Source organism: Atractosteus spatula, chromosome 21, assembly GCF_055471065.1.
Source record: "Atractosteus spatula isolate fAtrSpa1 chromosome 21, fAtrSpa1.hap1, whole genome shotgun sequence".
Lineage (NCBI taxonomy): Eukaryota > Metazoa > Chordata > Actinopteri > Semionotiformes > Lepisosteidae > Atractosteus > Atractosteus spatula.
The window spans coordinates 16,236,379-16,260,583 of record NC_142726.1 but is presented as its reverse complement, the minus strand read 5'-3'; the positions used below and the strand labels follow the sequence as shown (position 1 = coordinate 16,260,583).

Sequence of the window (24,205 nt, the reverse complement as noted above, 5' to 3'; positions counted from 1 at the left end):
CACCTGCTCGAACCCTTAATTGGCCTCATTGTAGTATTCATGTGAGCCTTTTTTAATTGTTCTCGGTTCCTGAACGTTTTGGAAGGTGCGATTGTGTCCCACAATTAAAATGTAGGATCTCCAGGATCGGCGGGATCTGAGGAGGAAAAACTTGCATGCATTCCAATCTCAATGTCGGCTCCGTTAAGAATTTGGTTAAGTAAAGGAGCTCACCGGGAATGAAGAACAGCAGGTGAGGGGTCCGGGGACCCTCTTTGTTAAATGGGGCGAACGTTGGGCTAGTTTGGCCAAGGCTGACTTGAGAGGGGAGCCCGCTGTGTGCACCTCCTCGCAGTCTACGAGATGGAGTAGGACAGGGAAGACTTCGTCACACGGACAGGCATTTAAACAGGTATGCCCTGAATGCGAAAAATGTCTTGTGTCCCTTTTGTTAGTGCTGTTATTGTGGCAGCAAGAAAGCCACTTGCCTCCCATTAGTGATGCCTTTTTCAGACACGCCTTCCAGCACAGATGACTGAAAACTGAAAGCAGTCTTGCAGGGAGCGACAGCTGCCAGCTGCACTCTGTAGGAGGAGCCATATGGCTGAAGAGGCTGGAAAAGAGAGGCACTTCACTGCTCTTCTCCCATTCAGGTTTCTCTTACCTGCGTACTGCAGTTACTGAAGGTGATTGAAAGGTGCTACACTGCAAATGTTAAATGCATGTAATACTTTTTTTTTAAACAGTTGTTCTGAGGAAATACCAAGAGAGGTGCAATGGAACAGCAGACCAAGGGCTCGTTGAGCCTTTTTTCACTTCTCCTGTGTGTCTCCAAGTAGAAGAACAGCCAGAGACACTGCAGACTCTAGATAGAAAAACAAAACAATTATCATTCTCACCCTGCAGTCTGTGTGGGTCCTAATGCCCCAGTATAGTGACAGGGACACTATACTGTAAACAGGCGCCGTCCTTTGGATGAGACGTAAAACCGAGGTCCTGACTCTCTGTGGTCATTAAAAATCCCAGGGCGTTTTTCAAGAAGAATAGGGGTGTAACCCCGGCGTCCTGGCTAAATTTCCCATTGGCCCTTACCAATCATGGCCTCCTAATAATCTCCATTTTTGAATTGGCTTCATCACTCTGCTCTCCTCCCCACTGATAGCTGGTGTGTGGTGAGCGTACTGGTGCACTATGGCTGCCGTCGCATCATCCAGGTGAGGCTGCACACTGGTGATGGTGGAGGGGATCCCTATTACCTGTAAAACGCTTTGAGTGGAGAGTCCAGAAAAGCGCCATAGTGTAAGCAATTATTATTATTATTATTAATCTTTCAAATTAATCTACTCTTTCTGGTTACACAGCCTTTGTAAATCCCGTGCCGAAAGGGGTATCTGTTTATTTCAGCACTTGCATTTCTAAATCTAAAATGCTGTGTCGTCCTCAACTCTTAAGTACTGAATTAGAGTTAAAGGAGTTAAAGGAGATAAAACTGGGTACATATCACAGGTGTACAGGTGTCCAGGTGACAGGTGTCTGAAGGAGCTGAGGAAATGTGGGCATATGTCTGCCAGTGCCCTGATGTCTCTGAGAACCTGGTTCCACCGATAGAGGGCAGGAGAGAGGAGTGAGCAGCACAAGAGGCCAGAGACGGTGACGAGCTGGACGTGATCAAGGAGGACTGGAGTATTGGAGACAGAGGAGGCTGCAGACCAGTGGGAAATAATAATAATAATAATACACTTCATTTTGTATAGTGTCTTTACAAGCTTCTCAAGGCCCTTTGAAGTAAGGGGAAAAAACTATGATAGGCGATAAAAAGTAAAACATAAAAGAAAACGAGTGTGGTGTAACATGCATATCAGTTTAGTAAAAGCCCTTCTGAAGAAGGTCCTGAGATGAGCAGGGAGGACAGGAGAGCGTACTGGACACGGGCAGGGGGATGAAGCAGGCTGCAGACCGGCAGGAGGTGAACTGAGAGGACAGGGGACGTCAAAATAGAAAAACAAATCTGTACACATAAACCTCTCCATCGACTCCATCGAGGCTCATTGGAAAGAACGTAATTTTACAAATCGGGGATGGTGAGCACCCTAACAGGGTGTGAACAGTTGATTCTTGAGTCGACACCTCGTTTCCAAGACTTGATTTATTCACCCTTCACTGTTACGTAACAAGACAAAAATGTTGACGCGCGATGGTGTCACAGCGGGCTGTCCCCGCCCCCTCCGCGGCGCGGCTGCGCAGTGGGCCGCGCTGGCCGCCATTGAGGGACCCGGAGAGAGAGAGGGGTCAGACGAACAGCGACAGGCGAGGGTTGTGCGCCGCCGTGCTCCGGGATCTCCTTCTTCTTGCTGTCAAAACTGAACTTTTTGTCATAGTTGGAGGGTTTTTTTGTTTTTAAATATTTCGTGCTTTCTGTCTCCTTCCGTTTTTTGTTCTCCGATTTTAAAGGGATTCTTATTTAAGGGGTGATATTTATAATAACATCGCACTGCGAGGAGCCAGCCTCGCTGCGCCGCACACGCGTACGGTCTGAGCCTCGCTCGGGGCAGGCACGGTGCGTGTCGTGCCCACTACCGTTTGATGGATCCGAGAATCGCCTGGTTTCAGCCAGAACAGCTCGGACCTGCCAACAGCTTGTGGATGCAGATCTGGGAGACGACGCAGGGTCTGAGCAACCTGTACTTCAACAACAACTACAGCAGCGGCAGCAGCGGAGGGACGGCCGACGCCAGCTCGGCTAAGAGCGGGGCTCCCAGCGAGGGCAGGAGCCCTGGCATGTCTAACGCCAGGCCGGAGGCTGAGATCGGGCAGCAGCGGGACTTTTTACCCTTGGAGACCAACAACAACCGGCCAGCGGGGAGGGGCGGCGGGGCCGGAGGGGGGGGCGGAGGGGGCGCCGGGGGCTGGAGAGGGGGCTCGGACCTGCGCAACAAGAGGAAACGGGACAACAAGGCGAGCACCTTCGGGTTCAACAGCAGCCTGCTGCTCCCGGGCTCCGGGGGCAACGGGGTGGCAGGAGGAGGCGGCGGCGGCGGCGGCGGGGGCTACACTGGGACCCCGTGGAAAACGAGGAACTACTCCGAAGGGATTCTGGGGTAAGCGCCGGGCACGATCGCCGCTGTCAGCACTGCGCTGGCCCGCTGGCAGCGCTCCGGGTGGCGGTGCCGTGTGTCGGGGGCAGGCGGTTTGCGCAGTTGCGTGCCTTCATGGCTTTTTCCACGGGTTACTCGAGCCGTTAGCGCCGCTGAGCCCCCGTCCTGTGGGCGCTGACACGCGTGTCGCTGGGCTCTGGTGACCTTGTGGGTTAGCTGAGCGCCCCGGAGAGTGTCCGAGCCAGTCAGTGACTTGGGGTTGTATTTATTTATTTTCCCTATTCTGGTCGCGGTGGGGGTAAGAGGGGCACAGGGCAGAGCTTGGTGGGCGCTCGTCGTGAGATTTCGAGTAACACACTCGTGTCGCCCGGAGGCTCGCCTGGTCTTGACGTGCGGTGTTTTCTTGTTGTTCCCGCAAACCACGACTATGTCAAAATAATGTAAAAAAAAAAAACTCTGTCTTGGCCACCGCGCCGTGGCGGGGGGTCCGCTCGGTTCCGAGGGGAGTCTGCTTCGCGCACCTTCCAGTACTTTCTTCACAGCAACTTTGAGGCCTCTCCCTCCCTCCTTCCCTCAGCCTGTCCCGTAAGGGGGCGTGGATGTGAGCGGGTCGCACTGTGTGCGCCTGGAGAGCTGTCCCGCTCGCTGGCCGGAGGACCCCCGGCTGCAGTTGAATTTGCGCTTCTCCTGTACTTACGGTCTCCTCACACAAGCAAGCCCCGTGCAAGTTCGGTCGAGCCGGGAGAAAGTCGGTGTCATTTCCAGCGTTGTTCAACAACCGCCGCCCGGAGAAGCGTAGGCTTTGCAGCAAAGTCGTCCTGTGGAACTTTTTGAACCTGTCGATCCAGTGAAAATAACTGGCCTTGTTCGTCAATTGAATTTTAAAATGTAAGTGCAGTTTTAGAATAATAAAATAGTAAGAAGTGCATTCGTATAGTAAGTGCTTTTAATCCTCCTCGTTACTAATACTGCATGTCTAAGTCGTTCCCGAACTCAGAAAGTTGTTTAAACGCGGATATTTTTAGATACATAAGATTTGTCAGGGTGGTTACAGGCAAGAACAACAGAAAACGTGACATATCCCCGTTTGTTCAGTAATATTTTAATCATTCTCACTTGATCTTGGTACAAGGAATGAGAATTAACGTTTAAATTTTTGTTCTGCGGACTTAAGCGTTCTGTGTAAGAGTTGTTATAGCAAGTATTTCAATTCACCACATTGAGTTTTATGACTGTAGTAAGTATTTGCCAGTTGTTTTGAATATTTTAAGCAGCTTTTTGAGCAGCTATCTGATCAGTCACTTATTTTACGAAGCCCTTGTGGATCAACTGTGTGCTGCTCGAGTGTGGAGTGACGACCCGGTCCGTGTCACCTGCTTGAAGGTTTTGGAGAACTGTTGAAAGGCAGAACCCGAACACCTGTCCTGCTGTGCATTGCAACATTACACAAGCAGAAACCGTGTCGAAGTGCATTTTAAACAAAGGCACTTCTTTACACAAACAGTGGTGGGGGTGTGGAACAAGCTGCCCATCCGTGCTGTTGAAGCCAATATCCTGGCTTCCTTCAAGATGGAGGAATGAGATCCTGGGATCAATTATTTGGTATAACTACCAAATAGGTCAGATGTAATAATAATAATTGCTTACACGTCTATAGCAGTTTTCTGGACACTCCACTCAAAGCTCTTTACAGGTAATGGGGATCCCCTCCACCACCACCAGTGTGTAGCCCCACCTGGATGATGCGACAGTAGCCAGAGTGCACCAGTACACTCCCCACACACCAGCTCTCAGTGGGGAGGAGACTAGAGTGATCAAGCCAGTTCATAGATGGGGATTTTAAGGAGGCCATCATTGGTAAAGGCCACTGGGAACTTTTGCCTGGGCGCCAGGTAACACCCCTACTCTTTTCGAGAAACAGAATTAATTTTTAATGACCACAGAGAGACAGGACCTCAGTTTTACGTCTCATCTGAAGGACAGCGCCTTTTTTTTTTTTACAGTGCAGTTTCCCTATCACTATACTGGGGCATTAGGACCCACATGGACCGCAGGGTGAGCGCCCCCTGTTGGCCCCATTAACACCTCTTCCAGCAGCAACCTTAGTTTTTCCCAGGAGTCTCCCATCCAGGTACTGGCCAGGCTCACACCTACTGAGTTCCAGTGGGCTGCTAGTTGGGAGTTGCAGGGTGATATGGCTGCTGGCTATGTGCCACATGTGCCAAACAGCTCCTCTAGCTTGCTAGCCATTAATGGTGGAGTGGGTAGTCCTGATCCTGGAGGGGGCGCTGTGTCGGCAGATGTTCTAGGCCTCTTCAAAGCCAAAGAGCTGGGAGACTGGGATGAATTAGTTAAAAAGCTGTCCATTGTATTACAGGATTTCATTCCATCCAGTACATTAGCTTTCATCCTTAATTGCTTAATTAACCTAACGAGGTGCTTATGATCACTTGGATAATTGAGGATTAGCTGGAGTTAAGACTTGGACTGTCTGAAAGTGAAAAAGGCCTGCTGTTTTGGAGGAAGGCCACACTAACAGAAGCATGGACAATATTGCAGAAAATCAGTTTGTGTTCGTTGAAACATTTGCTATTTTATGTTACATGCTTTGGTCTGCAGGCAGAAAGGTTTGCAGCAGCTGAAATAAACAGCTCCGCTTTTCGTCGGATGTCTGCTGCAAGAGTCTTCTCTTGTATAAGAGGCAGCGTCGAGGAGGCTCAGCCAGCTTTTCAGGAATATCGATTAGCGTGCTTGTGTGAGCGGCCGCCGGTGGGATCACCCTTCTTTATAACATGCAGTCTGGGCTGGATCCAGAAGCTCCTGAAGTCTTTGTGTGAGGGAGCGAGGCGCAAGAGGAGGCCTGTCTGTGTGCCGTTTGCTCTCATCCCTTGTCCCTCACTGGTACAGCAGACAGTGCTGCCCATCATGCCTCAGGGGTGGAGGGGACGGCACTGTCCTTAACCCCAGCACCGTCCATCACACCTGTGATTAAGGAGACAATGCTGTCCCTGACCGCTGAACCAAGGGGTGGAGGGGACATCGCTGTCCCTGACTCCAGCACTGTCCATCATGCCTCAGTGATGAAGGGGACAGTGCCGTCTCTGACCTGTGGCCCCAGCGGTGGAGGGCACAGTGCCATCCCTGACTCCAGCACTGTCCATCACGCCTCAGTGATGAAGGGGACAGTGCTGTCCCTGACCTGTGGCCCCAGCGGTGGAGGGGATGGTGCCATCCCTGACTCCAGCACTGTCCATCATGCCTCAGTGATGGAGGGGACAGTGCTGTCCCTGACCTGTGGCCCCAGCGGTGGAGGGCACAGTGCCGTCCCTGACTCCAGCACTGTCCATCATGCCTCAGTGATGGAGGGGACAGTGCTGTCCCTGACCTGTGGCCCCAGCGGTGGAGGGCACAGTGCCGTCCCTGACTCCAGCACTGTCCATCATGCCTCAGTGATGGAGGGGACAGTGCTGTCCCTGACCTGTGGCCACAGGGGTGGAGGGCACAGTGCCGTCCCTGACCGCTGGCCTCAGCTCTGTCCCTGCCCCCAGCACCGTCCATCACGCCTCAGTGATGAAGGGGACAGCGCGCTCCCTGACTGCAGGGGTGGAGGGGACAGCATGGTCCCTGACCACAGCCTCAGAGGTGGCGGACATATCAGTCAGTGGTCATGGTGCCAGTCGCTGTCCCTCAGGCTGTGTTGTGAGAGAGTGCAGTGTTCAGAGCACGGCTTTTTCCAGCTCGGTGGTGCTCCGTGAACAGCCCTCTCGATCCACTCCTGCTGGCAAGGCGAAGGAGGCGCTGGGGCTGTCTTGAGTGCCCACTGGACCTTTTGTGCGATTCTCACCGCAGAGTTTAAAGAGGGGGGGAAGGCTGCTTTGCATGCCCGTCAGAAGGAACGTCTCTGCTCGAGAGGGGCGCGGCACCTGGATGGGAATGTGTGTTTACATGCAGCGCACGCCGTGCATGTCCCGGGCTTGCTCTCCAAAATAAACAGGGGCCCCGCCCTCCCCAGCCCGTCCCACCGTGTAACCCGATCCTGGCTTTGTGAAGCAGCTCGGCCAGCCACCCCTTCTGCTCCTGAAGAGCATTTCTGTTCTCGCCCAGGAATAGCGGTGAACGTGTAGTCCTGCACACAAAATCTTCCTTTTTTTGTGAATTCATGTTTGTTTGTTTTTTTTGGCTACTGATCATTTAAACATATGCAGGGCTGGTTATAAAAGAGGTAGTTGCTAAGTATTCTGAGCGGGCTCTTCCTGTGAGCTCAGCGCATATACTACTCCTGAGCAATGTGGTTCGTTTTCATTAGCAATAGGAAGAAGCCTAGTAATTTTGCAATTTAGTGTGCGCTACATTGCAAAACTGTCTGCTTTTCTTTCACTGACTGACAATAGTAACGGACTTACAATAGGAACACAGTGAGCAATGAAATATTTACCAGGCTGCTAAATTGAAAGTGTTCCTTTGTAAATAGTTAAGTTAGGCCCCTACTGTATCGAGTATTTGGACAGATGCTCAGTGGGCTTAAACATTTGTAAAGTTTGAGAAATGAAAGCTGTGCACGTCTTTTTATTAACGTTTTCCTTCCTCTGCTGTTGCCTTCACTGGCTTGTGACCTCTGTGCCTTTATGACCACTGGGAGAGGAGACCTGCCCCTTTCTGGGAGACACTGCTCTTAACGGAGACAAGAGACGCAGCATTGCCTTTCCTTGTACAGCTGTCTTGTGGTTTGACATGCTGACCATTTTAATTGGTGCCCCTAGGCCGTCCCAGTGTGTGTGCACTGTCTAATCAATTGGTGTCCTGTCCAGGGTGTAGTCTTGAATTTGTACCCCTGTTTCTGGGATCGGCATTTTGCTGTGATCCTCACCAGGAATAAGCACTTTTTGGATAATAGACGGGGGTTAGGGCAGTCCATGCACTTTGACGTTAGAATTGGAGATGCAGAAATACCGTCATGCACAGTTATTGGGATTCGTCTGGTGTTTACAAGCAAGTGCTGCATCATAGATGAGCTGTTGCTCTTTTGTTGCATCCTCAAGGGCTCTGGAAATGAGTTGAAGTTTTCACTCTGGTTGCTTTTACACAAAGCAAGCATGAAAGAGCACTTTTGATTGTTCTTTAAAAGAGATCAGTTTGCGACGTTCCAAATTTCCAGTCGTTCAGTAATTACACTGCTCACCCACCTTACCTAGTTGCTTCAGAAACTACTGCAAACTACAAGCCACAGTTGAAGATATTTTTGCTTGTATTTTCTTGTCAGTGTTTGCAAATAAAGGTCTGCAATGCAATATTCTTTCTCTCATGCACTCCCTGTGCCCAGTGACTTTGTATTTATGAAACGCTGCCTAATTGGTAGCTAAGCCCTCTTGGCTGTAAGGTCGTGCTCTGAGATGAGGCGACAAACGCCAGTGATGAATGCGAGCTCCAGGCCAGGTGTTAATTCTCCTGATCTGGGTGCCTGCCAGCCAGACTGGTTGTAGAATAACCAAGCGTCAGTCACAGTTGAGATCTGTAGGGGGTAGCTACACGCAGGAGCGCAGAATAAGAGTCAGAGCTAGCGGGGAAGACCTCAAGGCACACTCCTTGATCTCTTGTAGAGGAATGCACCGAGCTGCAGTTTTCGTGTGCACTGGGATTCCTGGAAATTACTTTAGTGTAAGACCGGAGTTCCTGCGGGTTAAACAAGAGCTGTCTTTTCTCCCCTTGCAGGAATTAGGGGCAGGTTTCTCCCAGTCGTGACAGCAGACTGTAAACCCAGCCAGCATTTTTTTTTGCTTCTGGGATGCTGTTGTCCAGCTGTTGTGCTTCAAGGCTAAGGAAGAGATCATCTTTGAGACGGCTTTCCATAGAGGGAGGTGCGACTGCTTTGTTTTCACTTAGAAGCAGGTCCTCAGCACACGCCAGCCGTTAAAAGGGAGAAAAAGACCTAATGATGATTTTTTAAAAACTTTTTTATTGCTTCTTCATAGGGTGTCTTGATTTGCCTGCTACTCCAGTCGCCGTTCTCGCTCTCTGCTTGATCTGTGGTGGTAGCACACCCTTGGGGAGAGCTCCAGTGGGTGGGGTGTGTGGGGGGGAAAAAACAGCGAACTGGTTTACACCCCGAATGCGATGCCCTTTATAACATCACTGAGCAGCAGTGTGATGTCCTTGTGTGGGGTTTTTATGGGCTGTGCAGCTTCAGTCCTCTGGAGTTCTTGTTTGGCCACAGGCCTCTGCTTGAGCAATACTGCATCGAGAAGGGGCTGCTGCCAGTCAGAAAATGCTTAATCGGTGTGTGAAATTGAGAGCAGATCTTCTGTAGTTGTTTCCGAAGAAGGGCTTGATTGGTGTTGATTCAGATGTGTCGGATGCTTTAGCTAGAGGCTTTATGGCCTCAGCGTGCTGTGTTTGTGAGTCTGGCAGTGTCCCTCGCAGCTCTCACAGTTGCACTGTGGTGAGCGGACCTACGCGATGAAACCCCTGCCAGCAGGAGGAGAGGAGGGAGCAGGCAGGACAAGCCAGGGAAAAGAGAAGAGGGAGTCGCGTTCCCCGGAAGCCGTGGGAGTGTTTGGGAAGTGCGATAAGAGATGTTTAGACATCGAAACCAGGAACTGTGCATGGTGTGGCCTCATGCCGGCGCACAGAGTGCTCGCAGCTCTCTGTGGGCATTGTGAGACGTGAGCATGTGTTTCATTTTCACAGAAAGGAAAGTGTTTTTTCTGAAAGGTTTCTTTTTTGCAGTGATCCGCAAAACAAACACGCTGGCTTGTAACTGGATCGCCCGACCAGGTTGTTAATTTGGGTATAGGATGGGTTTCTGTTGTGGAGAGTGGAATGAAGTGCTGTTGGGATGCCAGCAGCGTGAGGAGTGTGGCTAGGCGGTGTTTTCAGCTCAGGAAGCACGTCGATTCCAGATGTTTTTCAGCTGGTGGAATTTTGGAAGATTTTGTTTGTTGCTAAGCTAAGCATGAGGTTGAGAACCACAGCTGTCACAGGGTGCCAGACCCTGTTTATGGGATGAGTACTGCTCGACGTTCCATAACGCTGTAAACAAGAACTTGAATTTCTGTATAAATTTATTCTGAATAAATTTCTGTATCTGTATAACATCGTTATTGTGCTTCTTAATCAAAGGCCTCTTCTGACACTATTGGCCTGTGGCTTTGTCTCTCTTATGGCTTAAAAACCACTGAAACATTTTTTTTTTCCACAAAGCTGTGCTTCTTTGGAAATACCATGGAGAGCCACTATGTTCAGATGCTGGTTCTTTTACAAAAACAGAAGGTGTGTGATTTTCATGAAAATTCCTCCTACACTATTCTGCACTTCCTGCTTTTCTGTTTTGCAGCTCCAATGCTTTGTCGATGAATATTGGTAACCTTTTCGGCATATGGCGTACTTATAGTGGAATGGCACTGTGCCCTGGGAAGATTTCTAGTAAATACCTGGGTTTGGTTGGAATCGAATCTGTGGCCTGTCAGGGGTGTGACTGGCACAGGCAGTTGCTGGGCTGAAAGCTGGTGTGATCTGGCAAACGCAGGAAAGCCCTTCACTGACTTTGGCAGGTTTTCCTCTGATGGCACTGCTGTTTTGGTCATTGCTCTCTGTCTTGGAAACCCAGTTATTTTTGTCTCTGGTTCTCTTGCAATATTTATAGCCTGCTGCTCCTCCATGCAGTGCAATGGAGACTATTCTTAAAGGGTGATTATTCAGGACTAGCATATAGGAAAACGGCACACGCATTCTGTAAATACACTTTTCCTGCTCTGAACGCATATTTAATGACAGGCTACCTTAATTGTAATGATGGACACTAGTGAAATCATCCTCTCACAGCTATAAGCCACTGCAGGCCTGCATCTTAATAGTGTTGAAAAGGGCTTTTCTGATTTAACAATAAAATGACAATTGCTTTTCATGGCAGAAGCTGCTGATCTAGTTTTTGAGATGAAAAAACCGACACCACACCCGTTTTCTCCCTGTGGGTTTAGTAGCACAAGCCCTTCATCGTTCTCCAAGCAGAGTGCTTTGTGAAGTGGGGGGAGAAGGTTGTTCTTTCCATCAGACTCTACAGAGGTTAGTGCTAAAGCACTTCAGGGAGTTTTTATAGACAAATATCTAATCAAGGGTGTGGAAGGTGATCTGGCACGTCTGGTCTTTAATCATGCACATCTGCATCTGTGGTTTTACGTAGCAGACAATAAGTACGAGTATTTTTGGAAAGCAGTGCTGTGATTCAGGAGTGCTGCACACAAAGGTCCCCTGTGCTGCTGTCCTAGTACTCGCCATCAGATCCTGAAGTGAAACGGATACTGGTTATCGCTAGATCCTAAAATGAAACTGATGCTGACCGCCTTTCTCATTTCTCTTCAGAGGGCGGGATGACGTTGTTCCAGTTTCTTTCACAGGGGTCTAAGTGCGGCTGACCCTCCTGTCTATTGGCACGAGCAGGCCCGGCAGTGCTGAGATGGCATGTTTTTCTCCGGTGCGCATGGTTAGCATGCCTAACGTGATCTGCAGCTACGTCCTGTGGCCTCCGCTCTGCAGTGGGGAAGTGTGTGCTGGGAGAATTTGAAGCACCCCCTCCCCCTCGTTTTTTGGAGTTCCTCTCCAGCAGTTGCTAGCCAGGGTGCTGTGAATTGCCTTCCCTGCACTGAGGGTGTGTGTTCTGCCAAGTCAGTGGCCTTTTACTCAACCAAGCGTCTGTCAGGCCACCTGAAAGTCAGCCGTCTGAATTTAATTTCTCGGTTGCTTCTCAGTCAGGCAGGAGACCTGTTCTGTTTTATTCTTGTTTAAAAAGCTGCCCACTGCACAAACCGTAGTTTTGCAACCGTAATTCAGTTTCAGGCTGAAGAGCGTGGGGGTGCACTGCATTTTCTTTTTACCGAAAACAGAGCATTTCTGGAATAGTCAATGTGAAATTGAATCCTGCAGTGCACCCTAGTGCTGTACAAAGCCGTATCCTATACCAATATGAAGTCAATTCTACTTTATATTGTAGATATGACATCCCCCCCACCCCCCATTCGGTGTAATATAATTCCCTCAGGAATCAAAGTATCAAGAATATAATTGGGGCGAGGGGTGAGGAGCTGAAGAACAGCACAAGAGTTGTCAGAAAAGTAACTGATCCAGTCTGACAGAACTCTGTCTTTTTGTTTTTTATTGGCAAAGGAATGAAAAGGCTTGTTAGAGTTTGGAAAGGGCCAGGATGAGTCATGGCCCCTGGGCACACAGGTATGGGCCTGATGCAGGTGTGGTGCTGCGAAGGGCGTGTTCAGGCAGCGCACTCCGTCAGGCTGCGAGTCTTTACGCTGTGTCTCTGCGTGTGCGGCAGGGGGAACTGCTGTGTGGTCTTGTGCTCGGTGGACCTTAGACTCGGGTTCTGTGATGAGTCACGCTGAGTCTTGTGTAACGGACGGCACAGCCACGCGCTGACAGCTTCCTGGAGGAAGGGGAAATGAGGGTCCTGACCTCTGACCCTTTGAGGGCTTATGTCAGTGCCACTCTGGCCGACCTCTGACCCCTGGAGCCTTGAGCCTCTTCTCGGAGTGTGAAGCGTCTCAAAATGATTTCAGTGCGAAAGCTTACAGCAGACGCCTTTGGCTGTTGATTTTTAGAATGTTTTCGCTTCGCTTTTTTTCTGCCTGGTGCTGTTGACTGGCGGTTTCTGCCTCGCTTTGCCCAGGGGAGTGGTGTCTCTCCCCTGTCCGCGCGGGTTGGGCAGCTCCCTCCGGGCGTCGAGTGCCGCGCGAAACCAGACGTCAGCCGTTGCCATTTCAGCCAGAACGGACACTGTCCAGTGTAGCTCAGAAAGGCACGTTGGAGTGCCGACTCATCACTCGACTGCTGAGCACTGCATCCGAACGGATTTACTGCAGTCAAGTGTTTCGCCTTCATCTCTCCTTTTTGCGAAGCCAGTAAACGTGTGCCTTCATGACCAAAGTAGAATTCACTTCCTGTTGGTTTCATATAATATACACGTGGTTTAAAAATACAGCTTAACTGTCAAGAACCTTCTTGCACTGCTTCTCGGTCCTTCCTCAAGCTGCAGTGGTGCAATGTGACTGCTACTTTTCCGTTTCTGTGCGCTTGCATTATAGACCAGGGTCAGATGTCAACTCGACAGTGCCGTGCAAACATTTTCAGTTTTGTCTGCAAGGTGGATTTTTGGAGAATCCAAGGCAGTTTGCTGGGGCACTGGGCACTGGATAGCCACCAAGTTCTGGCGTTAAGCTTTGCAGAGAGCATAGGAAGAATCGGAGCAATCCGACCAACATGTCCCTAAAGCTTTTGCAGCAAGAATGCAGATTGGACATGCAATTAAACAATTATTGGCAGAAAAACCTTGTTGTATTCACAGAGTTTAATGGTTTTACTTTAATGAGCTATTTAATAAAACAGGTAATGAAACAACACTAATGTATTTTTTCAGTGAAATTGCGCAAGCCAGTATGTATAAAAAGCATGTTCTTTTAGTTTAGCAAGCCTGATAATCCCAGCTCTGAAAGTTAGAGCCGCCAGCCCTCATAGAGTCAATAGTGAGTTTGCTGGGTGTAGGAGGCATTCCAGCCACTCTGACCTGCTCTTTCTACCTCATTCGGTAGCTTTCGCACAGTGCCAGTGCAGATGGTGGATTGAAGCCACTGCAGTAGACGGGGTGAGCAGGCAGAGGGCCTGTCGGTTCGGAGAGCTGTGAGCTGGCCTTGTGCAAAACTGCGTTAATCCCTCATTGAATCTCGGTGGGAATCGCGTTTCGATATCTGCTTAGCGCTCACGTCAAGCCAGTCTGAATTTTGGAATTTTGATCGACGACTTTTGACTTTTACAAGCGAGAAAGGAGAAGGCGTGCGAGTGCAGTCACGAGCTGATACCCCGTAAAGGAACTGTGACAATGAGCTTAGTGGCTGCTGGTCTATACAACTGGAACTAATGGACAAGATGGAGTGGGACTGAGCGACGTCTCGACCTGATATAACGGGTTTTCCTGGCTTTCTGCGAGAGCAGTTGTATGTGCTTGTGAAGAAAACCAAATTGCAGGCTTCCAGTATTGCACGGTAATGAAGTAAACCTGGCAGTGCAGGGATTGTACCACCTTTTGTCTCTCCATGCGGATGCTTAATTTAAAAGAGCAGCACTGGGATCACACTGGGATTCCTTCTGTAACTGTCCTTTCTCTCTCCCCCCCCCCCATGCTTGCAGGCTCCATGAAGAGATCATTGATTTTTACGGTTACATGTCGCCGCGGCCGGAGGAGGAGAGGATGAGGATGGAGGTGGTGAAGAGGATTGAGAGTGTGATTAAAGACCTCTGGCCCAGTGCTGATGTAAGACTTTCCTGTGTGCTGGGTGTGTTGGGGGGAGGGGGTAACTTAAATACTGTTTTCCCAGTTCGTTCACATTAGGCCAGCGGAACGCTGTTGGTTAACCTCCGCCCTTCATCACTGTTAGTGTCCGTTAACCCTGGTGGATGTGCTGTCAAAGACACAACAGCAGTGTTGTGACCCCCAGGAGCCCTCTACTGTGCCCCACTGCCTCATGTTTCAGTAAACTGGATGCGCTGAATTGGCCATGACTACGGCTTGAGAATGACCGTGCGGAGCGCTCAAGCGTGCGCTGGTTCTGGTGGAAGAAATACATACATTACCGGTTCATCTTGTGCACAGTGCCCCCTGAGGCTTCTCTGGCGTCTTTATTCCCACCGTGTTCAGTGTGCTCCTGCAAGCCTGTGGCCTGCTGAGCTGCAGGAGCGCCTTCCCGGCGTTTCGCTGCCAGTCCCTCCCCTGCCATCCACCCACTGTGGTGGGAAACAGCTTGCAGTGGAGGTCTGGGCTCCTGACCTGAGGCTTGTGGGTTCAAATCCCCAGTAGGACACTGCCGTACCCTTGAGTAGATCACTTCACTCCAGCAAAAGGAAACCTCAGTTGATTTATGGGGTAAAACAGTTTTCAGGTAAAGTTACCATGGGTTAGGGTCGGGCTTCACCTGTTGAGCCATACTTAGTATCCAGCTCAAATTCTACCCTTTACAACATAAAAGATCAAGCTCTGTAATTTTGCATTGCCTGTGTGTTTTCTTTCAATTTCATTATGAATGTTTGAAGTTTGATCTCCATTGCCAGTGAGTTTATGCAGTGCAGTCTTTGATAATTTTGTGTGGTTTTGTTTTTCAGGTTCAGATATTTGGCAGCTTCAGTACTGGCCTCTATCTGCCGACAAGGTGAGCCTTTATCCTCTCGTCCGCTCCCCTGTAAAGCACATCACTGAGGTTCGTGGCCGTGGGCCTGGTTGTGTAATCTGCTCGTGGCACCAAGAAACAGCAGCCGTCTAAGGGACTGAGCCAAACGTGCACGGGGAGCTGGAGCGCTCCAGTCCCTAAGCAGACGTCACCCAGACGTGCTTTAAACTCCTTGAGATGCTGGCTGCCATCAGCGTTGGCAGGACATCCCCTGCAAGTCCAGGGCTTGTTGCACAAAACGGGAGAAGCTGGCCTGCAAGAGGCCTCTCCTGCCTGCCGCGCTGGGGGGCTGACGGGTGTCTTCTCCTTGCAGCGATATCGATCTGGTGGTGTTCGGGAAGTGGGACAACCTGCCGCTGTGGACTCTGGAGGAGGCCCTGCGGAAGAAGAACGTGGTGGATGAGAACTCGGTCAAGGTGCTGGACAAGGCGACGGTAGGTTCTGCCTCGCGCCGCGCCGGAGGCGCCCTGCGACAGGTGCCGTAGCTGCGCTTTGCATCGTGAGATGCGATGTTTTGTGTGTTGCTTTGTGTGGCTTCGGTCACCTCGCAGTGGGGACGCTTGAGGAAATTGCAGCAGTTTAAAACCAGATCATTTTTTGTAATTGCAAGCATATGTCCAGGTGCTGTCCTTATAACTTACATAAAATATTCAAATGTCTGAGTCTGTTGGGGTCACATATCTTTTAAGATAAGATCACTTTATTGGCCACATACAATTTCCTGTATTAGGAATGTGTCTTTTCACATACCCCAGCTTGCTCTCCATGAGACACACAGACAGGGAGAGAAGCTGGGGGTCAGAGTGCAGGGTCAGCCATTTATACAGCACCCCTGGAGCAGCTGGGGTTAAGGGCCCCACTCAGGGGCCCAACGGAGGAGGATTCCTCTTTCGGCCGCGGGATACGAACCAGCAACCTTCCAGCCACAGGCGCCGATCCTGAGCCACAGAGCCACCTTCACCTTTTGTTGAGGAACAGGGACAGGAGGGGGTTGTAATAATGTCCAAATATCTGTTTCGCGTTGAATAATTGATCAAGGGAAAATGCTGTTTGTCCTTCCTGAGAGATAACAGTTCTTATTCGCCTCGCTGGCTTGTGTTCTTCACAATCTTCGCACCCCAAGTTTCTTCTCCTTTCTTCTTTAGGTGCCCATCATCAAACTCACAGATTCGTACACAGAGGTCAAAGTTGACATCAGCTTCAATGTGGAGAGTGGCGTGAAAGCTGCCGAATTCATCAAGGAATTCAAGAAGGTGGGTCTGGAAGTCCTTCTGCGCTTGCAGGCCTGTGTTCTGAGCCGTCTTTCCTCTGAGAGATGTGCCGTCCACAGCAGTGAGCGAGGCTCAGCCTGGAGCTCTCTTTGCATCGCTTGAGATGAGCAGTTTAAATCGAGGCCTTCCTTATGAGGCGCAATCGTAGAGCAGCCTGTTGATGAGGACACCAGATGATGGTATTTGAACGCCTTCTGTTTAGTTTTTGACTCGCGCTCTTAAGGAGAAGCTGCAGTGCCCCTCCCCCACCCAGCCTGCCTGCCTGTCTGCTGAGCCTGGGCTCGGATCTTTACGGTGCTGACTGGGGCCGCTGCACGTCTCCGGGCTGAGCGGAGGGCATGTGCGTGACATCGTGGGTGCTGGAAAGTGAAGCACGTGGAAATTAATCTCGACCAAATCTCAAAGCTCTGTATGAAGTGATGTCTAACCCACCATCAATTCTTTACATGCTGTTATCCATAATGCTGTAAATGCGTACATACTTTCTTTGCCTTTCGTCAGTTTACATCAGTTATTCTGTGTTGTTTCAGAAATATCCTGTGCTCCCTTACTTGGTGCTGGTGCTGAAGCAGTTCTTGTTGCAGCGGGATCTCAATGAAGTGTTCACAGGCGGAATCGGGTCGTACAGCCTCTTCCTGATGGCTGTCAGCTTTCTGCAGGTGAGTGAGCAAGGCTTTCCCTGCACAGCTGTCTCTGCCTGCGTGGAGTCTGGTCCGCTCCCAGATTACGTGTTGGATTAAGGAAAATGTGTTCCCGCTGTCGCTGTGTACGTACGTGCTGTCTGGAAGCGGTGTTGTTTCCCAGATGGTCAGCTCTTGTTAGAACAGTATTCATTGTGTGTTGTGAATGTGGGAAGCTGTGCCTCACTAATAGCTTATTATTATTATTATTATTATTATTATTATTATTATTATTATTATTATTACTATTATTAACCACACCACACTTTTGTCCCAGTTGCATTCCAGGGAGGATGCCAGCAGTCCCAACGCCAACATTGGAGTGCTTTTAATCGAGTTTTTCGAGCTCTACGGGAGGCATTTTAACTACCTGAAGACGGGGATCCGCATCAAGGACGGCGGCTCCTACGTGGCCAAGGACGAAGTGCAGAAGAACATGGTGGACGGGTACCGGCCCTCCATGCTCTACATCGAAGACCCCTTACAGCCAGGCAAGTGACCAGCCTGCTTTCCTCCTGTCCGTCCCACCGCAGGCGCCCCCTGGTGAAAACTGTGCTGAAAGCTTTTGCTTGCCTTGCACCACAGCCTGCTTTTAGAACCGCTGTACTGAGCACATTAGTTATACAGACTTTAGGGTGCTGGAGCTAGCGTGGACCGCACAGAGCAGGCGCGACCCAAAACTCCCTTTTCATCACCGCCCTGCTGCTGAGAGGTCTGTCCCTCAGCCGATAGCTCCACAGCTCCTGCGTTCTAAAAGCTAACTCGACGGCACGTTGGCGTCAGGCTTGACCGCTCCTCTGATCTGCTGCTTCGCAGGCAACGACGTGGGGCGGAGCTCGTACGGTGCCATGCAGGTGAAACAGGCGTTTGACTACGCCTACGTCATCCTCGGCCACGCGGTGTCGCCCATCGCCAAGTACTACCCCAACAACGAGTCGGAAAGGTACGAGTCCCGAACCCTCTGTGAGAGGGATGCATGTGGCTGTGGGCTTCCCCGTTACTCTGCAGGAAGAGTGGCAGGAGCCCCTCTCGGGGCCTGTTCCCAGCTGAGCACCTGCACCTGAGGCTGGGAAGGAAAGGGGTTGGCGCTTCCTGAAACCAGGGGTCTCCCAGACTCCCCTGCTGCCTTGTAGTTGCGTTCAGACAGTCATAGCCAGTGGAGTGAGTGCAGCTGTATGTTTTGATAGGAAAACCTGCAACATCGCAGCCTTGCGAAGTTTTTGGGAGACCTTTTCTTTTTTATTAGCATCCTGTTGGCAGTTTTAAACTTTTGCAAATTGCTTTTATGCAATGGGCTCCTAAATCACCTGGCTACACCAGATAATTAAGAACTGGCACCTTGTATCTGGGGAAAAATTGCTGTTCTTGAAACAATGCACATTTCTGAATAAAGCACCATCTGTTTATTTGGATTGTTGTGTTTTACCAGATGGTAGTTTAGATGTTCTGATGAACTACTTAAAATATAGCAAGGGGACCAAAACCTTTATCTGTTATCTCTGCTTCTGGACAGGAAAGCAGTTTCTTCAGTGGCCTTAAATGCTGACGAGTAGCTCAACAATTAAACTTAAAAATAAATCTCAGTGGACTCCAGTTCCGCTTATTGCTCGTTTTAGAAGCTGAAGTTAATACTGTTGAATCAAAGAAAGTTGCTTGATTGTTTTCTTAATAGCATATTGCGGTTGGAATTCTCATGCATTGTTTTTTTTGCTTGCATTTATTTAGTGCTTTTCATCCTCCAGGATCCTAAAGCACTTTACATATAGGGGAAAGAGCGCCACCTACTGACCCACTAACACTACTTAAAGCGGCAGACTTGTTTTCCCAGGAGTGCTGATTAATCCCAGTTTTTACGAATGTGATGTGCGTTAAGTGTGCAGACGTGCTGGAGGGTCACTGAGAAACGGGGACAGGGGTTGAAATGACCTCATCGTGTTGTGGAGCCCTCCTTTTCTTTTTAACATGTACAGTTAATCCACAGTGTTTGCTCTTCCCTTCCAACAGCATCTTGGGCCGGATCATCCGGGTGACGCAGGAGGTGGCGGATTACAGGGAATGGATCACCAAGAGCTGGGGCTCTCCATCCCAGAACGATAACGATTCCTCCTTGAACCGTAAGAGACTTCGAGCAGACCGTGGTTCTGCTAATGCCATATTGGGGTTTTGACAAAAACAGCAGGGGGATCTCATGCAATGTAAAGGAAATGATTCCTCGCATGCCAAAGAAATACAGCAGGGATATTGGAGATGAAAGAGTTAAAATACATGAAAGCTTTTCTTTTTCCTTCTAAAATGCCCAGAGGTCTCACCCTGGTGACCGGGCTGTGAGCAGATATCCTGTCTGCGTGGTGCTTGTGTCTTATCGTCATTTTTACTGATCCTTGTTGTCCTGCTTCCTGTAAATGTCCAATATTGCACTCCACCCTGGATAAGGGCATCTTCCTAAGAGAGTAATTGCAATATTTAAAGCAGCTGCCTTTGTCATTGACAGGGAACGAGGTGACGTTATTCGTGGAGTCGCAGCAGCTGGACAAGTGCAACAACAACATGTCGGAGGAGGTGGTCTTGTTGACGCCGTCGCGGAGCAAGCACTCCTCTAACTCTTCCTCCGGCCCCCTGTCGTCCCCATCCTCCTCCTCCTCTCCGTCCTCCCCCTCTTCTACCGCCTCCAGCTCCAGCGACGCTGTGAGTAACCCCACTGCGCCCCCTGCTGTTTGACCCTGCCATCTGTACCCACAGGCACTGGGTGCTTTCAAGTAAAAGAGATAGTTTACCAAACAGAACATTTACACTCCTGTTTTACCTGTAAAAGTAGTTGTTTTCATATGAATTTATTTTTAATAGCAGCACAGATATTTTATTTGGTCAAAAACATAAAGCTATGTCTATACCCAGTACTGTACTGGTCTGTCTGCTCTGAAATCAAATGTTTACATGTGTTGCCTATGAGTTACTTCACAAATCTTCACTCATACACCTTTTTACAGCTGAGGCTACCAGTAACACTTGTAGGATTGCCTAGGCTATTCATGCAGTCAAGACGGATTTGTGTAGTTTATGAAATAACTTAATATTCACCCAGTGTTCTTATATACATGCTAAAAATGAAACAATATATCATAAAAGAAACACCCTTCTAGGCTGATAAAGATTGCCAGACATTTCCCCACTCCTTTAAAGGCTTGTATAACAATGGTGTATGATCTTGTAGAAGAAATCAGGCTGTGAAGATAACGGCCTCGGAAATGAAGTCTCTTGAGCAGAGTTCCCTAACAGAACCCGCATCGTGGATCCTCTCTCCTGCCCAGGCAGTGCCAGACCGGCTGGGCCTTGTCTCACCTCTCCTGCGCTGTCTCCCCCAGGACTCGGACGGCACGCCGTGTAAGAGCGCCAAGCCCCTCGCCGGCCGGACCCCCGGCTCGCACCGAGAGGCCGCGGGGTCGGCGGCCCAGCACCGCGCCCAGAGCCATTCCTCCGGCAGCCCTGCCAGCGCCGCCAGCAAGGGCAAGGTGAGAGTGCCCCAGCGGTGCCCCTGCGTGTTTCTCGTCTCTTCATCCCGATCCGCAGCTCCCCTCAGGTTAAACTCCCGGCCGAGCGTGACTCTTTGTTTTGTCCTTTCAGAACGCAGCACGGCCTTTTCGCTCCTCCACCACCAAGAGCAGTCAGGGACAGCAGGGCTCCGGGCACCCGAGCGCGGCGGCCGGCGGCAAGGCACACCCGGGCGGCAAGGCACACCACCAGTACAACGGCAAGAAGAGGAAACCGCCGCGCGAGAGCGCGCACGAGGACCTCTGCAGATAGGGGGCGCTGCTGCCCCTCAGACTCTGCCAAACTGTCCCCATTCTGCTGCAGGACCTTTTCTTTAGAAGATTTTTTTGTTCCTTGTGGGATATATAAAGAAAAAAAAAAACTTTTTATAACTTAAAAAAAAAAAATGGGGTGAGGGTGAAAGGGAAGACTTCTCGGTCTCTCTTGCTGCTTTTATATTTGTCCTGGGTTTGCACAGAAACGAATGAAGGAATTCTTTCCAAGCGCACTGTCCTCGCGTGGGCGTGCGCCCCACCCCCCTGCCTGCCGCCGCCGCCGCCGCCGCCGCAGATCGCCCTGGGATCGGACGACCAGGAGAGGAGAGACGGGGACCCGGCGCGCGCCCCCCACCCCGCCACGCACACGGGGAGGACCGAACCCAGCGCTCAACCAAATCACACAGAGCTACCGCTGAAACTAGCGGGGACGAGACTCCTAGGTTGGAAGATGAGGACAGTGGAAAATAAAAACCGACAAAATTACAGAGAAATTCAGAGAGGAAAAAAAATCGACAAAACTACAAAACCACAAAAAATATATATATAGTCGAAAAGTCAATAAAAAATAGAAAAAAAAAACAGATCCTTCAGAATGGTCCTGCAAGTTATGCATGAAGATTAAGGGATTCTTTTGTCATTGAGGGACTGAGAGGGGATTTAGGGTTTTAACATGTACAGACTATTTGACATTTGTACAAAAAAAAAAGCCAAAAAAAGAAAATCAACTAAAAAAAAAAGTTTAGTATTACTTTTTACACTGTATACTAATTTGTGATTTAAAGGTGTATGTTTTGACTGAGAGGTGAAGAAGAGCCAAACCCCAGTTCTCTTGCCAATACTGATCATCAGCACAAGTCTACCTGTAGGAGGTCACCTGTATCTGTACTTGACATCTCTAGACAAGGTCACCCGTACCGATACGAGAGCTTTTAATCCTGTGACGTCAGCCACCTCCTGGTGTTGCAAAAAGAAAATCAAGACAAGCAACTTCACATTCTCTTTTTGTTCTTCGGGGTTATCAAAACCTTGTTTTACTGGCTGTGTTTTGTTGAGATAAAGGAAAGCTGGCTTCCTACGTAGCTCTGTACTCTGAAACAGGCAGCCTGGGGGGGTGTAATCTGTTGGGTAACTAGGCGATAACACTGCCTCACTGTCTCAAACAGAATTTTAGCAAACTTAATACTGTTTTCAGTAATTCAATACTTGATGTTCTATTTCCTTCCCTAAACATTCACAAATTGTGTTGAGTGTATGAGTGACCAAGTGACTTCAGGATGTTGAGTGACCACTTGCAAGACTAGTGATATTTTTGCATTCTCCCAGGTGTGGCAGGTATACTGCGTTTACTCTGAGAGCCAGTTGTGTTAACGTTGAATAGGAAATAATGTAGGAGGCATAAGCATTTGCCCGAGTTAGGGGTTTTTGCTGCACTTCCTTCACTGCCCACAGGTGGCACTACAACACAACAGATCAACTCTTCGAAGTGCTTTTTTTAAAACCGGTGCCATGTAGAATTCTCAATCATTATCGCTACAAGAAGTCTTAATCAGACTTAAACTGGCCTGCCTAGTCACTACAAAAGTTGAAACATGCAATAAAAATTATTTATACAACTATTCAGTACCTAGTAAAGATATTTTTTAAATGTGTTGTCGTTTTTCAGCAATGAAAATCTCTTTAACAAGAACCTGTGATCTTTTATTATAGTACTTTACTATAAGCTACATTCTTGCAGAGCTTGGGAAGAGCGTAATTAAGAGTAATGTTTGCTTTGTTTAAAAGTAAATAATACCAGATGCTTTACATTGTGTACCAATGCAATGCAGGTTTACACTATACAGTATAACTGTTTTCCTACTCCATTTCCCTATAGTCTAGTCAGGACACACTATTCCCATAGAAGAAAGGTGCATGAGCTGACACATCAGCCCCAGTCACAGCTGTGGTCTAAAGCCATGGAGTCTCGAATTCCATTTTGTTCCCTTGTAGAATGTCATTGTACAATAGGACCCTTGTTGCACAGAGGCACTACAGTATCCCATCTTGCAGTGCTGATTCTTTCAGGACACAGCCGGGCACCAGCTCGCTCTTCCACATAATCCTAGCAGAATATAAGTGGGTGCATCTTTTTCTGCCACAACCACAGAGTCCTATCTTGCGGATATTTTGTTCTACTTCACTAGGTACTACTGCTTCTGTTCATTAGACAGCTTTGCCTGGTAGGTGCCCGACCAGCAGAAATGCCCTAGATTTAATAATCATCAGTATTGCATCTTCTGTTCAATATTAACTTTGCAGCTGTGATATTTTTTTTTCCTTCATTTTTTCTGTATCCACTTGTAGGTTCTGAAACTGTTCTCGGGTGGGGCAGGTTGGAGGTATTGTTGTGGAAAATGGCTTTTTTGTATGTGTCATATCGGTTCAAGTGGGTGGGCCCGTCTCCCCTCTCTCTCTGCATTGCCTGTGAATTTCTTAGTCTCTGTCAAGTACGTTAAGCTACTTTATTTGTCCGGTATTATTTGCTGCCCTGAGTTTACTATTCCTAATTAAAAGAGTACAGTAGCACACTTTAAAGGTATTTGAGGTATGCTCTCCAAATGTTTATCAAGAGTAGACTATTAATTTGACACTAGTGAAAATTGACAGGAGCTCTACCTCCTGTTTCTTCTGTACAGTGAATACTGTATTCTCGATTCTCAATTCTTCCACAAAAAGCTTGAAATATTCTCCTCTTGCACAATTAGCAATTTCACTTGCTGCGGGTACATAAAAAATAATTGGTGATTATGTTTTTCTTTTTTTTTTAAAAAAAAAGAAACATTCTTCATTTTCTCTTGCAAGAACGCATACCAGCATCTGAAGAGCGGAGGTGTGGTTTATAAAATGAACTAGGAGTCAGACCTCACTCTTGTCCTTCTACGATTTTAAAGACTTAAATAGATTTACAGATCCTTCCAAAATGAATTTCATATAAACCATGACTTGATAATCTTGGGTATCAAGAAAAAATATTTATTAATTGTTGTGAACAGTTGAACTGTTCCTTTTTTCTTGGATGTTTTTTCTCTTTCTGTTCTGATCACTGTTCCATCTGTATCATCTTTACATATTCTAGTTGTACTTTTTTGGAGAATATAAAGAACTTTTTGCAAACTA

At 48.8% G+C, this 24,205-nt stretch overlaps 1 protein-coding gene across 2 annotated transcripts; it reads left to right on the top strand.

The window, feature by feature from the left end:
* The first annotated feature begins 2,263 nt into the window (after window positions 1-2,263).
* Window positions 2,264-24,205, top strand: tent4b (terminal nucleotidyltransferase 4B). Of its 2 annotated transcripts, none has more exons than XM_088938857.1 (12): window positions 2,264-3,077; window positions 14,259-14,382; window positions 15,228-15,274; window positions 15,606-15,726; window positions 16,438-16,545; window positions 17,094-17,222; window positions 17,521-17,734; window positions 18,060-18,186; window positions 19,248-19,357; window positions 19,735-19,928; window positions 20,606-20,752; window positions 20,865-24,205. In XM_088938857.1, the coding sequence occupies exons 1-12, from the start codon at window positions 2,563-2,565 to the stop codon at window positions 21,042-21,044; spliced, it is 2,016 nt and encodes a 671-aa protein (XP_088794983.1). In that variant the 5' UTR covers window positions 2,264-2,562; the 3' UTR covers window positions 21,045-24,205. The 2 variants fall into 2 exon arrangements, with proteins under 2 accessions (XP_088794983.1, XP_088794982.1); XM_088938856.1 differs by having other exon boundaries at window positions 2,266-3,077; window positions 20,552-20,752; window positions 20,865-21,787.

Bases quoted from the DNA above. Each gene is read 5' to 3' on its own strand.
- tent4b (XM_088938856.1), top strand. From the start codon at position 2,563: ATGGATCCGAGAATCGCCTGGTTTCAGCCAGAACAGCTCGGACCTGCC. The intron at 17,735-18,059 runs GCAAGTGACCAG...GCTGCTTCGCAG, and splicing joins CGAAGACCCCTTACAGCCAG to GCAACGACGTGGGGCGGAGC. The intron at 18,187-19,247 runs GTACGAGTCCCG...CCCTTCCAACAG, and splicing joins CCCAACAACGAGTCGGAAAG to CATCTTGGGCCGGATCATCC.